The sequence below is a fragment of the Sinocyclocheilus anshuiensis genome, unplaced genomic scaffold (genome assembly GCF_001515605.1).
Source record: "Sinocyclocheilus anshuiensis isolate Anshui unplaced genomic scaffold, SAMN03320099.WGS_v1.1 scaffold272, whole genome shotgun sequence".
Taxonomy (NCBI): Eukaryota; Metazoa; Chordata; class Actinopteri; order Cypriniformes; family Cyprinidae; genus Sinocyclocheilus; species Sinocyclocheilus anshuiensis.
In genome coordinates this window covers 1,114,225-1,131,908 of record NW_015554117.1, presented here as the reverse complement: position 1 = coordinate 1,131,908, position 17,684 = coordinate 1,114,225, and the positions used below count along the sequence as shown (strand labels likewise).

The following is a 17,684-nucleotide window of genomic DNA, read 5'->3' as shown; positions in this document are numbered from 1 at the left end:
TATATATATATATACACATATATATGTGTGTGTATATATATATATATATATATATATATATTACCGCATTATAAACTAGTCAGTTTATGCTGATTGTTACAGTGCAGGAGACACTGACCTGCAGCAGAGCTGAAACACTCTCTCTGGTCTTCCTTCTGATTCAGACTTCACATGGATGATCTCACACACAGCTGCACTCTCTCCATCTGAAACCACACACACTATGATCAGCTCCCCGTTTATCCCTATAGGGTCTGACTTCATCATGCACAGATTTGTTTTGTGTGTTGACGGGGTCATAGGTGAGCTTACCTGTATTTGACAGTGTGCGCACCTGAAGCGCATCAGTGGGGATCATGTGGCGGAAACGGAACGGATCTTTCTCTTCACCTGAGACAGATGCTCTATGAGAACCACCCTGAGAAACAGAGACAGACACGTGTGAATAATGTCATTCATTCATCATTTTGATGGGAATCAGGGTGTGAACGCTGTACGATACTGCACCAAACAAGAGCATGAATACAACACCCAGTTAACTGCTGAATACTTCTGTAAGCCCATGAAAAGCGGGCGAGAGAGAGGGGAGTGTTTGGGCGTAACATGCACAGCCGAAATATTCAACTGCTCTGATAGTGAAGATCACAACACTCACCATTTTCTTCTTCTGCTTGGAGTAATCCTTACAGATGAACACTACAGCGGTTTTGAACACTGGAGGAGAAACATGTAACATTACACTTCAGTTCACTGCATAAAATGACATGTCTATCTGTCCATCTGTATGACTATCTATCTATCTATCTATTAGGAACAGGGGCGGACTTACCCATTAGGCAAAGGTGGGCGACCGCCTTGGGCCCCCAAAAGCCAAGGGCCCCCTAAAATTAATAGCTGAAACAGTAGTATAAGCTTTTTTGGGAAAAGGGGAAATAAGACTGGCTAGGGCCTATATTTGAGGCCTGTGCAGGGCTCTAATCCACGTCATCCAACACTGTTTTTTTCTCATCTGTGAGCATGCTCTTGATATATGTATTTAAAACGTGTGACGCATTCGTTCTGCTCTCACTGATCATTTGGCACCTCTGGTCCGAGTTGAACGTGCTTTTTGTGTACCCTGCTTGAAGGAGATGAAAATATTATGCATCTGAAGCTGTAATTAAATATTGAAAAACAGTATGTATTATATGCTTATAATTGTTTTAAATGCCGCTTACTCATTTATGAGAATGAACCAAGTAGAGGACACAGTTTCTTTTTGGTTGATATAATCCTTAGGTGTGTAAATGTATAATTGCCTTTTCATTATTTTTTCAGATTTATTTAAATTTGTAGTTAAAATACCTCAAAATAAATGTATTTTAAAGTTTAGAATTAGACAGCCTTTGCACACAGGCTTACGCTGGTAACTCATCAGTGGACTTTCCTCATCAATATAGGCTATATTTTTTTCACACTTTTCTTCCTACTGGCAGAGAATGAATGTTCATTTTCAATAATCCAGTCTGTAGTTTTTGTTCAGATCAATGCGAAAATCCACCCACATAACCTCGTTTTAAATTAATATAATAATTTATACTTCTGGCTCACCCCTGGTTTAAACGCTCAATTGTGAGGTTTATTATTTGATCATTTATTTTGTTTTTGTGAAAGCCTGTATCTCAACTGTAAATCAGTTGCTATTTCGTGGTCTACAACATGAAAGAAATATTTTATAGCATTATATACAGTGATAAAGGCTATGTCGATTAGCATTGCATTATAAATATACTTTATCCTTATAAAAATACCCAAGATTGCTTGAAGAACACAGATACCATATATTTTGTGCAATCACGTGTTTATTGTCTTCAGGTTTCCTCAGTTAAAATTTCTCTATCTGCGTTTTATTCAGCTACAGCGATCACTGGATACCTCTGTCCATATTAGGGATTTCCTGGAGCATTACTTCTACTATGCATATGTGGAGTTTCTGCGCAAGGGTGGCCTACGAATGTTTTTTAAACAGTCATTACATTACGTGTGTACTGCTCACAACACCCTATTTTGGGTAAAAATAGGAAAGATAATATTTTTCTCTAAAGAAACAGGATTCCCTAAATTATCGTCATTGATCTCGTTATCGCAATAAATATCATAAATTATCGTGATACATTTTTAAGCCCATATCGCCCATCCCTTCTATCTATCCGTCTATCTATTTATCTATCCATGAGTTGAGGTTATATGGGAACAGAATGTACCAAATGTGGCCAGCTGTGGTTCTTTCTTGCGTTGAGACTGTGTTCTTCGGTGGTTCCTGTCTCCGATTCCAGCTGTCGACTCTGAAACACACACACACACACACACACACACACACACACACACACACACACACACACACACAGAACTCGCAATCTGCAATCCAGAAGGGATCTCGTCTGTCTCTGCCTGACATCATTCCGAGCTACAGCCACATTATGCAACAAAGTTTCACTGTATTCACATAATAGGCTAATAAGATTTAAATATGCAGGCAGATGACAGTAAATACAGGAATAAAGAAGGAAATCTGATCTGACAGTTTTAAGTTTTTATCAGCTGCAGAGCATGAAATGTGGTTGAAAATCTGAGACCCAAGTTCTGTATTATCACAAGCTGCACTCACATGCAACCAAGAGTGACCTGACACCATGTGAATGATACAATAATATTTTGTTTTATATAGTAGTTGCATAAACAAAAAGTAAATACTGAGCAACTCACGTTAGAAACAAGAATATTTAAAAACATAAACGAAAAGAGCATAGTTAATATTGGTTAATTAAATACTTAATTAGGATTGATGCAAACAGTAAAACATTGCTTGTCCAGTGAAATTAGTTGACTGGAACGAACTGATGTAAAGTTCACAAACCTCTTTCTTGTCTCCAGTCTGTTCAGAGATGAGGAGGTCAAAGACGGCTCCAAACTCCTCGTGGATCTTCTGCATCTCGTTGATGTGACTGGCCACTGTGTTCATGGCTTTCATTGCAACTGCACAACAGCAGAGAAAATAAATTATATATCAGTTCTATATATGTGTCAATTATATAGCAGTGAATTCAGAAAGTTGGTTGAAACATAAGAGTTCAGATTGATGGCTTTAAAACTGCTCTCCAGTTATAACATCTTATTTGGACAATACACTACACTTTTTAAAAAATTAATACTTCAAATTAATACATTCAGCAAAGACACATTAAATTGATGACAGTAAAGACATTTATAATGTTACAAAAGATTTATATTTCAAATAAATACTGTTCTTTTGACATTTCTATTCCTCAAAGAATCCTGAAAAAATACATTTATCACGGTTTCCGCAAAAATGTGAAGCAGCACAACTGTTTTCAACATTGATAATAAGCAGAAATGTTTCTCAAGCAGCAAATCAGCATATTAGAATGATTTCTGAAGGATCATGTGACACTGAAGACTGGAGTAATGATGCTGAAAATTCAGCTTTGATCACAGGAATAAATTCATTTTTAAAATATATTACAATAGAAAACAATTATTTGAAATTGTAATAATATTTCACAATATTGCTGTTTTTACTGTATTTTTAATCAAATAAATGCAGCCTTAGTGAGAAGAAGAGACTTCTTTCATGGCATGCTCATATGAACCGGAGTCTCTCACCGTTCAGATGGTAGTGCTCCTCGCTGTCGGGGTCTGTGAGCGAGTGCAGTTCTCTCAGGAGCAGAGGGTACTTCAGCACTCTCTGGATGGGTTTGATCAGGTACGACTCCAGCGTGGATGAATGCTGCTGTTTGGGGTTACGCTCGTCCAGAAATGCCTTGAAGGCCGCGTCTGTTTTTGCTGGAGAGGACGCAAACACAGGAAGATGTGATTATGCTGTCACAGGACTGATAGTGACAGAAAGATTTGAAGACGGCTAGCATTTGTTGTGCTTTTCACAGTACAGCGCAAAATGTTTTCAAGTACATTAAGTTCTTCAGCTTACTGGAAAACACTGTTACGTAACCTATCTTATAACAAATCTGCAGAATCGACATTAAATAATAAAAATAGCCCACACACAGCAGCAGGATTGCATTACACAGCGGAGCTGCTCACATGGGATTTACAGACCCCCAAGGTGCAGGACTCTGTGAAAATCCCAGAATTCACAGGGAGCAAGGTCGCCTTTGAGCAGAGATTTACATACCTTTGACAAGCACTTTGGGCACTTTGGTGTGGCTGGCACAGAAAGCGCTGTAGATCTTGAAGCGGTCGGCGTAATACAGGAACGAGCCGCCCAGAGAAAAGAGGATTTTCTGTAAGACGAGAGGGATTTTGAGAGAAATACATCAGGTATTATGGTTTGTGTTGGATAAATCTTGCCTCTGAGTGATGCACTACAACCGTAGTGTCCAAAAACATGTTATTATTATCACACACGTCCAAAAAAACATGGTATGCCCCAAAAACTTTAAATATTTGTTATTTAAATGAGTAGACCAAACACTTTGAGTGTTACTATGTTTAATGTTATGTAAATGAGATCAGAGGGACAAACCTTGAACTCTTCCACTCGCTCCAGTTTCTCCAGGTCCGGCACCAGCCGGGTTCCGTCTTCCAGAGTCTTCAGAAACTCCACCTGAAACTCCAGCATCTCCGGGAGGTTTCCGAACAGCACATCCAGCTATCAGATACACATGCAGGAAAAATGAATGTGGTCAAATGTAAAAATTTAAACAAATAATTATCTTATATATAAACATAATTTAATTTTAATTTTAAATATATGTGCTACGTAATAAAGCTTATACTATGGAAGCCCGTTTCCGCCACTGAATAAAAAAATAAAAAAGCTAATTGCGACTTTATCTTGCAATTCTGACTTTTTTGTTCTCAGAATTGTGAGATATAAACTCGCAATTCTGAGAAATAAAGTCACAATTTCGAGATTTAAACTCGCAATTCTGAGAAAAAAAAAGTCAGAATTGTGAGTTTATATCTTATATCAATAACAAATACAGGTGCATCTCAATAAATGGTGGATTGGTGAATTGGTGGGTTTTTGTTAAATGTGAGCCAAAATCATCACAATTAAAAGAACCAAAGACTTAAACTACTTCAGTCTGTGTGCACTGAATTTATTTAATACACGAGTTTCACAATTTGAGTTGAATTACTGAAATAAATGAACTTTTCCACAACATTCTAATTTATTGAGATGCACCTGTATGAGTAAAAACTGTAAATATTCACTTTAACGTGTACCCAAAACAGTATATAAATTACATAAAATAAGTATTTTTGTAAAAATACATATAGACATTATATACTGCTCTCTAGTTATCTGTCTCAACCTTTAAGAGACTCCATATTGGTGGAAGTACATCTCTTTAGTGTCTGCACTGCTGCATAATGAGCTCAGCTCCCATATGTAGGGCATTAAAGGAGCAGAAGATTGAGAACTTCCTCTCGTCTGTCTGATGTAAGTTTTCCTCATTTTGTGTCTCCCTCCCACTCTCCTCTCTACCTCTCTTTTCTTGTGTGTGTGTTTGTCTCTGTCTCGGTGTCCTCCTACACACTCCTCTCCATCAGGATGATTATGAAATATCACTCTGTGTTCTGGAGGTGTTTTTGAGCTCGCCAGCTGATAATAACATGAAACCATCAGCAGCGCTTCAACTCACCTCATCCTGAGTGAGGAAAGACTCCTTCTGCAGCGGGGTTAAATATCGCCCGATCAAACAGTTCAGATCCTGAAAGAGAGAGAGAACACACAATAATATTGAAGAACAGCCTATGAGCAACATTCACAATATTAATATTTGACATTATATTTGATTAATTTCATGGCTGTTTAATAACCTTTCCATTTAAAAGAATTAGTTCCAGATTATTTTAACATCAGAGATCCTATTATAGTTTTTATTAATAATTTGAATTCGCTTTTTATTTTCATATTTTCTGTTTTTATTTAAATTTTAAAGTTTTAGTAATTTTGTTGTGTTTGTCATTTTTATCATTTTTTTATGTCTATATAGTTTTTTTATTCATTTTTAAGTTTATTTCATTTTATTTCAGTTTTCATTTCAAGTAAAAAAATTTTTTATGGTTTTAGTTTTAGTTAACCATTATAAACCTGACTGATTCACAATACTGATTCAATGAATCATTTGAGTCACTCAAAAGTGTTCACAGAGATCATGAAGTATCATTTTAAGTGTTTTACTAAAAAATCAGTGGCTTAGCGCAAAATCGCAGGGGGTTTGTTACGTCGCAATATTGGAAATATTTCCATTTTAAACCATGAAGGATGATATTAAACAACGTGCAAACTTTGCGCAAGAGTTATATACTTTATTATATTACTTAAGTATAACTTTAGTCAATTATGCAAAGTCAAAGTAAAAAACGTACAAACTGACGGCGCTTTCGGCATCTGACGCTGCATTAACGGCGCATATTCTCTCAGAGACGACGAGAGACAAATCTACTTCAGCATATGCTGATAACAGCATATAGCCTAACTGTCTTGAATTATTCCTTAATATTTCTCTTGTGGCCCGTACATAGTGGGGAAAAAAAAGAGAAATGTATTTTGCATTAAACAGGTTGTTTTTGAAAGTCGGTGCTTGAAATAAAGCTGCTCTTAATTTTCATTGATGACTGCAGTTTTAATAATTTTAATTACAGGCCTATAATTCATTGTATAAATTAATAGACCTGTTTTAAAACACCTTTTTAAAAACATTTTCAATGAGGAGTAAGCTAATAGCCTAATCTTTTATTATCCTCACAGCACGTCAGTTATGCGGTGATGCGCTATGAATTATTGTGGGGCAAATTAATTGCAATTTAATAATAAAAGTAACCTAATAATAATAAGAAGAATGTAACATGCCTACATTAATTGGAAATGCCAAATCCTATAAATATTGACAATATTTGATGCTTTTGACAATATCTCTGGCTATAGTCGACACATGATACGACGCAACCCAGCACGGGGAGGTAATCGCAACCCAAAACTGCGTGCCTGTCCGCTACGCCACTGTAAAAAATACATGTAGTACAAGCTGATGTTTAGGAGATGCATTGTTAGATCAGCATTGTATACTGATCTATACAAAAATTATTAAATATAAGGCATCATTGTTAAAACTGAAATTATTTTGAACAACATTTTTACTGTATTTACATGCAGTAAATATTTAAAATATACTTGGTAGATATATATATATAATATATAATTGATATATATATATATATATATATATATATATATACATACATAAACACATAATTTCTCCAGCTATATTGCTCAGCCTCATCACACACTCATGTCATGTTTCATTTCTGCTGGAGTGCTTCATTCAGACTGTTGATTTAGTTCTTTGCTCAAACAGGCAGATGAATCTGAACACACCGCAAATATTCCCAGCGATGGGCAGGATATCGGTGAAGGTGTTACTGTAATCCCAGCCGTCCTCAGAGAGACGAGGAAATACTGTCACGGCTCTGTCGTTAATCTCAACACAGCGAGCAAACATGAGCTATACAGAGAGAATCTAGCAGGATCTGGCAACACCAATGATTCAGAACATGCCCAGTGATTTCTTGCACTGCACATAAAAAGACACTCTGATACATGTTTAAATAAGTCTGCGCACAATTTCTGTAAATACGGTTGTCACTACCTGCATTTTTCAGGAGATAATTCAGCTGTAGAATACAGTTGTCACTCCCGTAAATTACTGAACTGTGTGTGTACAGAATCGGATTAAGCACTAAAAAGGTGAACTGACAACCGAATTTAGCTGCAGTGTGTACATGGCTAATATGAGTGGCCTTAAGAGGGCACAAACACAGTCCTTCCCCGTCGTTTTTTTGGAGGGGGGGTGGGGGGAGTTGTTTGGTTGTCCCCCTCAGTTGAAATCTCGGTCCGGGGGTGCCTAGATCAGACAGAAAGGGCACTTTAGCGTCGGCAATTAAAGGGGCAGTGGCTCGAGCCCCCCAGTGCACACCACGGGCTAATATCTTCTTTTGTGTTCCAAAGAAGAAGAAAAAATGCAATGACAGAATTGTCTTTTTTGAGTGAACTATCCCTTTAAGTATACAATAAAACACACTGCATAGAAAACTGTGAGGTCATGTGACAAACTGCTGTTTTAAATCATTGCATTCTGTTTCAAATGCTATTTTTAAGGCAGTATGTACTATGCTGTACGCTAGTATTCCATTTCAAACGCAGCCAAAGAGTGAGTGGGTGCAGAAAAAGGCAAGCCAAGGGCACAATTTCTTTCCCTCCAGGCCTCGACTCGATGAAGGGCACAAACTTATGTAAGTCAAACACACAGGCGAGTATGTCTGATCACACACACACACACACACACACACACACACACACACACACACACACAGGTACTGACTTTGACGTAGGTGCGCTCCGTCTCCACCAGTTCGCAGATGACTTTGCGGAGTTTGTCGGCATCGGAGAGCTGGCGTGGAGTGGCATTGCTCGGAGGAAGTGAGGAAGACTCCGGGCTGGACAAGGAAGAGACGACCTCAGACGAGGGATTCATCTCGTGCAGACTGCGGCAGAAAGCTGCAACCTGCTCCGTACTCTACAGAGAAAGAAAGACAGTCGTGATGAGTGAGACATCTGACAGTCCTGTGCTGTTATTACGACACACACACACACACACACACTTGCAGCACCTGCAGCTGGATCCCGCTGCTTGGATGAAGAACGCTATAAAGCGCTCATTTGCTCTATTTTCAGCCTCTCCTCTCCTCTCCTCTCCTTTTTGGCTCTCTTTCTCTCTCTCTCCATCCCTCCCTCCCTGCTCTTCTGAAATGTCTTCATTTCTTCTGAACGCCAACCAAAACATAAGCACCTGTCCATGGATGCGGTTGCTATGGGAACGGCTGTGATGGCACATGGACTGTTATTCTCACAGTAACACTGACGAACTGAGAGATAGTACCATCCATACATCTATCTATCTGCTAGGGCTTGGTGTCAACCGGTAGATATTTTGCTACACTGTTTATACTACGGTAGATAAATATGCAGGGATAGCCATAGGCAGGACAGCTGTATGTTATTTACACATGAGAAACGTGAAACTGAGGATCCGAATGTGTCCCAGACAAGTCAAGATGATGAAGAATGTTAAAAGGTCACAACTTGCCTTGTTAATTACGTTTTTGACTTATATATGATATATATCTACCTGTTCTGCAGTGCAAATGAGTCATTTGACTGTAATAGCGTTTACTGTTTTGAGTCTTTTGTTTTAACTCAAGTGCTTTGTAATGTGAAGCTGTTTTGCACTGATGCCAGACTCGTTCATTTGTTATGAATGATCTGATCTGATCTTTTGGTTTGAGTCCTAGAAGTTTTAAATAAAAAGAGAAAATAATCAAATTACATGAAGAGTCTTTCATTCACTGCACTATTTAACAATAGACATTACTGCATGCTTATTTAATGCATAACCATTATATTTTTATAATTTCCAGAAGAAAAAAATATATATATTTTGATACTAATTCAGATGAGCTTTACTGGCTTGACTGTGTAGAGTAACGCAATGTTGCCAAAGCATTAAGCAATAAACATGTATTACACATATAAATAAATACAAAAAGATTACCTAATTAAAAATAATTTAAATAAAAATAAAATGAATTAAGAAAATAAATACAAATATTGAACTAATTACAATTAATTAATCATTATGCTCATCTATCCATTTATCTATCCATCCATCATCTTTAATTCTCTCACTCTCACTTAATTCGCTTTCTATTGAGGCTGAAGAGTTTGCTTCTAAATCACCAACCTTTTGCTGCTTTTTAAAGGTATAACATCCAGAGGCAAGTACATATGAACTTGACCAAAACTGAGAAGACAGCTTAAAGTTATCTCATTACTAAGTGTTTGAAACAAAACTTTCAGTGACCCAAACTTTATTGCAAACGTTATTGAATCATCCCTGAAAGTGCTCATTGATGCAACCAAGTTGAGTAGAGTTCAACTATATACAAATAAGTTGTAATGCAATGCACCGACAGCCAGTGGGAATGCAGATAGTAGAGAAAAGCTCACTTCATTGCTTTAAAGGTGCTGGAAGTGATTACATATCTTCAACTACACGCTCTCTATCCTCTATCCTAAACCTGCCCTTTTTTACAGGTAACCGGATCTCAGCTAATTTAAATGCGTGTAAATAAAGCGCTTCAGACTGCCCATGGGCTGTTTATGCTCTTCACAAAGACTACATCAGGTGCGATTTCTCAGGGTAACAATTTTAGTGACATGTGCCAGGTAGCAGGAACATTATGTGTGTTATTAAAAAAGAATCGCTTCGAAATAATTCCTCAGGAGCGGCAGGGAATATTGGCTTCACATTGTGTCTCTGTCTGTGTGTAAACAAATAAATCAGGTCCTAAATCAGAGATGCAGAATAACATCTCCGAGGGGCGTCGGGCTTCACCTGTCACTTTAGTCATTAGCTTAAATATCATCAGCTGCCACAACTGCGGCGTACAAGCGGCGAGAGAACTGTCAAGATGTTTGTGATCCCGTTATCACAGAGACACGTTCACACGCTTTCAGATACAGCAGCTGTCAGCTTTCCACAGACTTTCTCCATCATTCTCTGAAACGGCACAGTCTGAGAAAAGTACATTAGGAAACTACGAGAGCGGGAGAGAAGAAGTAGCCCTTTCGTACGCCACACATCCACCAACGCAGTCACATCGGAGGCTTTTTAAAACATAAGAGACATAAGAGATTATTTGAAGAGGAAGATCAAGGCTACTACTGCACACAGAAAACCTCTCGTACAAAACCCAGTGATAAAAACAGAGTCCAAAGGTCAGCTACTAAAACATTTTTTTTTTTCTGTGGAGAGACATAAACAGTCGCGCTGAAGAAGCAAAGCATGACGACACCGGCGGGTCTCCCAGAATGCACTCTTAAAAGTAAATCTGCTTTATTTTACGTCTCTATGTACCAGTGTTCATTTAGTTTCATTGAGATCATGTTGTAGTGTTTCTTAATATTTTGAATGTTTTATTTTTCATATTTAAATTTTTTTTTTTTTTTTAAGTTTTAGTATTTTTTTGTGTGTTTATTAGTTTTTTTTTTTAAATATGTCTATATAATTTTAATTCATTTTTGTTTTTGTTTTAGTTATTTTAATACATCAAGTTAATAATAACATGAAAATGAGAAGCGTTGCCTTGGCAATTAGCTGAAATAAAGTTCACTTTTTAATATTTTATTTTATTACAGTTAATGTTTTTTTTTTCAAGTAACATAAGTTTAGTTTTAGTATTTAATTTCAAGTAGCATAGTAAGTTAACTAAAATAATAACTAAAGCATGCAAAAGCACAGAATAATCACAATCCGATTGGTCTTTAAAATCAAATCAAAGACTAGCAAGTAAAACCTTACAAAAAAATATTGTGGCGGCAAAATCATAGTACTAGATGGTAACACCATGGTACTTTGATATATGATGATATGCATTATATTTACATGGTACTCTAAGGTATTTCATGGTACTACCATGCAAAAAACATAGTATTAAAGGGGTCCTATTATGCTCGTTTACAAAGTCTTGATTTTGTTTTGGGGGTGTACTAGAACAGGCTCTCATACTAGGTTGTTCGAAAAACATTATTTTTCACATATTTTACATAGCAACATTAGCAACATTACAGACTAACTAAAGTTGAAAAAGTGAAAAAGCATAATAGGACCCCTTTAACATAGTAAAATGTCCATGTACAAAATACTAACACTACGTAAAAATATAGCACTTTTACCAAGAAAACCCAAACATATGACATTCTGACAGCAATAATCCACAAAACACCAACAAAAACCAGCGCAGAAACCCAAAGCATCAATAAGCCCCAGCTCAGGATAAGAAAAACGGTCTGATTCATCAAAATATGTACCCAGCTACTCATTAAAACAATCCTTGTGATTTGCATTTTGCAAAGAGAAAGCACTAACATTGAGTACGTTTACATGGACAACAATACTCCGATTTTAATACGAAATAATTAACTGCACTTGAAGCTTTCATAAAATTAAAAATGAAACACCCAAAACTGTACATGGCATCATCACGAAAACGAACTATATGTTTATGCGTGAAATTACGGAGGGGACGTCGGATGGCGTCACGTGGGGACGTAATGACGTGTGCCATTAATCGAACTATGTACTATAACATGTAAAACGGGAATATGAAAAACATATTCTAAAAGCAACTCATGTAAACACCATAATCATAATATTGGCTTATTTAGAATAAGGTAAATAATTAGATTACTGATGTCCATGTAAACGTAGTCAATGACTTTAAACAATTTTTATTTACTTAGCAGACTACAGGTGCTTATTTTGGCTGACACCGTTTTTTTTTTTTAAACGTGTGAATGCCGCTTTCCTTGTTCATTAGCGGAGAGAGTCTTAGCGGTCCTCGAATGCCCACGCAAGGACACACAAAGGATGAATTACAGTGTTTCTCCCAGCGTCCTTGAGTCTCAGAACAGCATAACAGCAGAGAGAAAATACGACACCCCGCACGTCCAGCGCACAACACTATAAAACACATTAACTGCTGGGAAAATGCACGCTTGTTAGTGGTGTTTGCTAAGGTGTAGAGCTCACAACCTCCTGACCCTAAAGATGCATCACATTAGTGAAATTTTGCAGGCAGAAAAAGTACATTGTCTATTGTCGGTGTTCTCAAAAAGGGTCACTTTCAAACCAAGCATCTTTCTGTCGGTCAACATTGCCAATTTGTATGAACAACTTGAAACAATGGCAAAATGTGTGCGGTAAATCTTCCGCCCTCATGCAAAATTCCCAATTGCATGGACTCCTATTGAAATCTTGAAGAAAATTTGCAAAAAAAGGTAAATGTGACCAAGTATGAAATCTTGCAGCATAACTTCACAGATAAGGGTGTTCATATTCCAATATTAGTAAATGTTTTCCAAACACATTCCTGACTTTATATGAACTTAGTGTTATCTTAATACGAGTATAAAAGGTTGCATGCTCTGAAGAAACAAACACATGCATTGTGCACCTACACAAAGGGAAATCCACACTTCCAGTGAACTTTCCTCCATGAAATCCCAACAAGAGCCTGCTTAAAATAACAACTTAAACCAGCTGAAGGTGGTGTTTGCTGGTCTCTGAGCATGGATAAACTGGTTTGCAACTGTTCAAAAGTGTCCAAAATCCCCCTAAAACCATCAAAAATCTAGCTATAAACCAGTCTGGTATCATGTCAAGAACACTTTAGGCTGGTTTAAACTTTTTCCAGCATGCAAAAAGCACAAAATTGCTCATAATTACAATCCGATTGGTCTATAAAAGTAATCAAAGACTAACAAGTAAAACCTAAAATCATAATATTAGATGTTAACATGATGGTACTTTGATTATGACAATATGCATGATATTTCAATTCATCATCATGCAAAAAAACAACAACATGGTATTACCATAGTAAAATGTGCATGAACAATATATTAATAATTGTCACTTTTTACTAGAAACCCCAAACATCTGATGTTCTGACAGCAACAACCCACAAAACACCAACAAAAACCAGCGCAGAAACCCAAAGCCCTATCCTGATCAATAAAAGACTTAAGATTTAAGAAAAACGCCAGTCATAAAACGCTTCTCACCAGGTGCAGCAGGTCATAGATTGAGTCCGACGAGCGTTTGCTGTGTCTGTTGCGTTTGAGCACAGACATGACTGACTCAGGATCAGCAGAAACAGCCTCGGAGAGAAACACGCCGGCCCACCGTCACTGACGCTGGATCAGTTTCAGGAAACGCCTCAGAAATCACAGATTCACTGCTGCAGCACCCGACAACATCCCTCCGCTTATGACAAATAGAACAAATGACAGAGTGGAGAAAGAGAGAGAGAGAAAGAGAGAAAGAGAGAGATGGAACCAGTCGCTCTTCTCTCCTCTCTCTCTCACTCGCCCACCTCCTCTCTGCTCGCCCAACTCTGTATTCACCCGCCCATTCTGATGCGACACCACCTCATTTATCTTCTCTCTCTTCCTGGCACGCTGAGCAAACACTGAGCTACATAAGTTAAGATACTCAACACACATGTAAAAACAATCAAGGGTGAAGGGAAACAGGGAGAGGAAGAGGAAAAGGAAAAGGAAGAGGAAGTTGAAGGAATCTCCTTTACAAGTTTGTTGTGATTGTTCATGACGGGCTGTGCAAGTTCAACCGCACAAGAATATTAATGCAGTGAGACTGAAAGAGACCCATAGTTACAGATATGCAAAACTACTAAAATAAAATGAACTAGTTGGCTGCCTGAAAGACTAGTTGATTACACCACCCTGCATCATATTTGCCAAATGAAATCCATACTTGTTTCATCCATACTAATTTATGGTATTTTGCTTTAGAATGTCACACTTTCCACAAAATATGATTTGTAGTAGGGATGTTCATTTTAACCGTTTAACCGACGGTAAGAATTTTGACCGATTAATACAATCAGTTAAAGGGGTCATATGATGTTGCTAAAAAGAACATTATTTTGTGTATTTGGTGTAATGAAATGTGTTTATGTGGTTTAAGGTTCAAAAAACACATTATTTTCCACATACTGTACATTATTGTTTCTCCTCTATGCCCCGCCTTTCTGAAACGTTTCGATTTTTACAAAGCTCATCGGTCTGAAAAGCAAGGTGTGCTGTGATTGGCCAGCTATCCAGCTTGTAACACTTCAAAGAGAAAGGAAAAATTGAAATCGCATCATATGACCCCTTTAAACGGTTTAAAAAGTCATTTAATTATTTATTTTTTCAATAATTTATCAAAATATTTAAAACGGTTTGCTGCATGGTTAAAATACGCTATGTGTATAAAACATTTTTTGTTTTTTAGAGTATGTTTCTCGTATAGGCCTATTTATTCTTTATATATATATATATATATATATATATATATATATATATAGAGAGAGAGAGCCTAGCTTTATTATGTTTTTCTCCTCGCAGAAGCGCTGCAGGTGCGTGATGTGATATGATGACCATGTGAATCCTCATGTTCTGTTGTTTGCTGCTTTTTATAAAATTAATCTCCGGGAAACAAATGTTAGTATTTTTAACGGGTCACAGACACTTATCCTTTCTAATTTAATTCAATTCTAATTTAAAAAATCTTGTCGGTTAACGGGTAACAATCGGTTAACGAGTGTCGGTTGTCGGTTAGGAAAAATAACCGAAATAAACATCCCTAATTTGTAGCATTTCATAGTATATTTTGCTTTTGACAACCATTTGTAAGGTGAAGAAGTCTTGTATCATTCCTTATAAAAACGGAACTCATTATTTTAATGCGTAATCCTAATTTCCACTTTTCCACTCCTTTGCAGACAGTAAGTTGAATGATGCATTTTGAATACTTTGAAACTTTTTTTTTGTGAAATATTGAAATTCATCAAAATACTGATTGATATTTAGGTAAAATTAGTAATATTACCTAAAGTTTAGGTGATATCATCAAATATTAGGCATTTTTACCAAGATGCAGGGCTGTATTCATCATAAAATCAAAGTAAATAATATCTTGAATATTATTTCAAGAATACCTCTTTTTCTTACCACTTTAAAAAAACAAATTAAAATCAAAACCTATATTTGAGATGACAAATCGGAACGCTGGTGGTGGCATTTTCTTTTGCGATTTCACTAGAATGGATAATATTTAATGCAACAAACTTTACCATTTTTAATGAGAGATCACCTCCGATAGCTTTATGTAGTTCACTGGCTAATGGATATTGGTTAACATTTTATAATAGAAGTCAACAGAAAAAAGTAGAGGAAGAGTGAAGTACTGCATTCTAATGACGGATTACGATGTCAACCAACTTTTTTCTTCCAAAAAAACAAGCAGCGATGAATTGCTCACAATAAAATATGAATACCAGACCATTATCAGATGCATGCTAGTCGATGCGGCCAATTCACACAATCATATTGAATCCGTTATAAAATCTGTGCGGGGAAATCTTTTACCCTCATGTGAAATTCCCAATCGCATGCATTCCTATGGAAATTTTGCCTGGGAAAATTAGCCAAACAACGGTAAATGTGACCGCAATTGAAGTACGAAATCTTGCAATGTGACTTCACGGATAAGGGTGTTCGTATTCCAATATTAGTAAATATTTTCCAAACACACTCCTGACTTCATAAGAACTTAGTGTTACAGTGGAATTATGGATCTTTTTATTGATCTTATTATGAGTATAAAAGGCTGCATGCTGTGAAGAAACAGTCACACCTACACAAAGGGAAATCCACATTTCCAATGAATTTCCCTGCTTAAAATAACAACTTAAATCAGCCTAAGTTGGTTTGATGGTCTTGACAGACACATGGTGGTCTCTGAGCCTGGATAATTTTGTTTTTAGCTGTTCAAAATCATAGAAAAGCATCTGAAAACACTTCAGGCTGGTTTATGCTCTTTTTCCAGCATGCAAAAATAATTACAATCCCAATTGGGCTGGTTTCGGGTTCACCTGACCACTATTAGATGCATTTCTAATGTGTTCTGGTGTTCAAAAACAGCTTGCAAGAGGGGTTTTCAGGTATTTTCAACTCGACACGCCGTCTTTAAATGCAATTCTTATGGTAGAGGACTATGAGTCATGACCAAAAATGTCCATCTGTATGTGTATGTCTATAGCATCGGCGCTTAAAAGGGGATGAAGGGTTTTAATGTGCAAACTGTCTAACAGCTGTCAGCATGCTAATTAAAGCATCACCGCTAAAAATATAAAACTAAAGATGATGAAAAACTAGTCGACTAGTACTAAAGTAAAAGATGGAGGCTTTTCTCACAAATAGAAATTGAATAATTCGTTTTGAAGCCCACCACAGTAGCTGTGCATTCAGATGAGCAAATCAATTGAACAGCAGCCTCCTGATTTATTATATAGGACTGGAGCGAGTGTATGTTTCATAAAGATTGATCATCTGAACTGCCATGTGGAGAGAGAGAGAGAGACAGCCAGCGGGGGAAAATAAACAGAATGAATGCACTAGGACTTAAAAGAGCACGGAGAGAAATGCGCCTTCAGATCCTGTGATTCAGGCTTCACTGCGGTTTGTGAACACATGCTGCGATGGTGGAGCGCAGGAACACGATCGTTAAACACGGCCGGCGAGATGCACCGCAGAACAATGATACCACAGAGTCACTTCAGCTCTGCAGACTCATGCTGCCTTTACGTCACGTCAGAAAGATCAAATTTTCTTTATTTTTGTTGTAGCATCGCTAAAAAAATCTTCCTCTCTTTGTCAATGTGTAAGAAATTTTAGTTGACTATTTCCATTCATTTCCATTTAATTTTGAATGGAGTTTGGGGTCAGTAAAAAAAATGTTTTTAAAAGTAGGGCTGTCAAATCGATTAATTGCGATTAATTGCATCCAAAATATAAAAATGTGTATTTACATAATATACGTGTGTGTATTGTGTATATTTATATGTATATGTAAATACACACACACACATGTATTTAAGAAATATTTACATGTATGTATGTTAGGGTTGTGACGGTGAGGAAATTTTCCCACCGGTTAATCGACGTGTGACAACACCGGTAATACCGG

The 17,684-nt window shown here is 37.0% G+C and overlaps 1 protein-coding gene across 1 annotated transcript in view; it reads right to left on the bottom strand.

Annotated features, from left to right (window-relative positions):
* LOC107669892 (T-lymphoma invasion and metastasis-inducing protein 1-like) overlaps window positions 1–17,684 on the bottom strand; it is a 65,690-nt gene that overhangs the window by 1,597 nt on the left and 46,409 nt on the right. The window contains exons 17-27 of the mRNA XM_016462324.1: window positions 8,412–8,606; window positions 5,670–5,738; window positions 4,544–4,669; window positions 4,193–4,301; window positions 3,664–3,843; window positions 2,874–3,015; window positions 2,525–2,556; window positions 2,244–2,303; window positions 656–714; window positions 313–418; window positions 119–206 (exon numbers count right to left, since the gene is read on the bottom strand). Coding sequence (XP_016317810.1) covers window positions 119–206; window positions 313–418; window positions 656–714; window positions 2,244–2,303; window positions 2,525–2,556; window positions 2,874–3,015; window positions 3,664–3,843; window positions 4,193–4,301; window positions 4,544–4,669; window positions 5,670–5,738; window positions 8,412–8,606 — 1,166 coding nt within the window. The remainder of the gene's footprint in view (window positions 1–118; window positions 207–312; window positions 419–655; window positions 715–2,243; window positions 2,304–2,524; window positions 2,557–2,873; window positions 3,016–3,663; window positions 3,844–4,192; window positions 4,302–4,543; window positions 4,670–5,669; window positions 5,739–8,411; window positions 8,607–17,684) is intronic.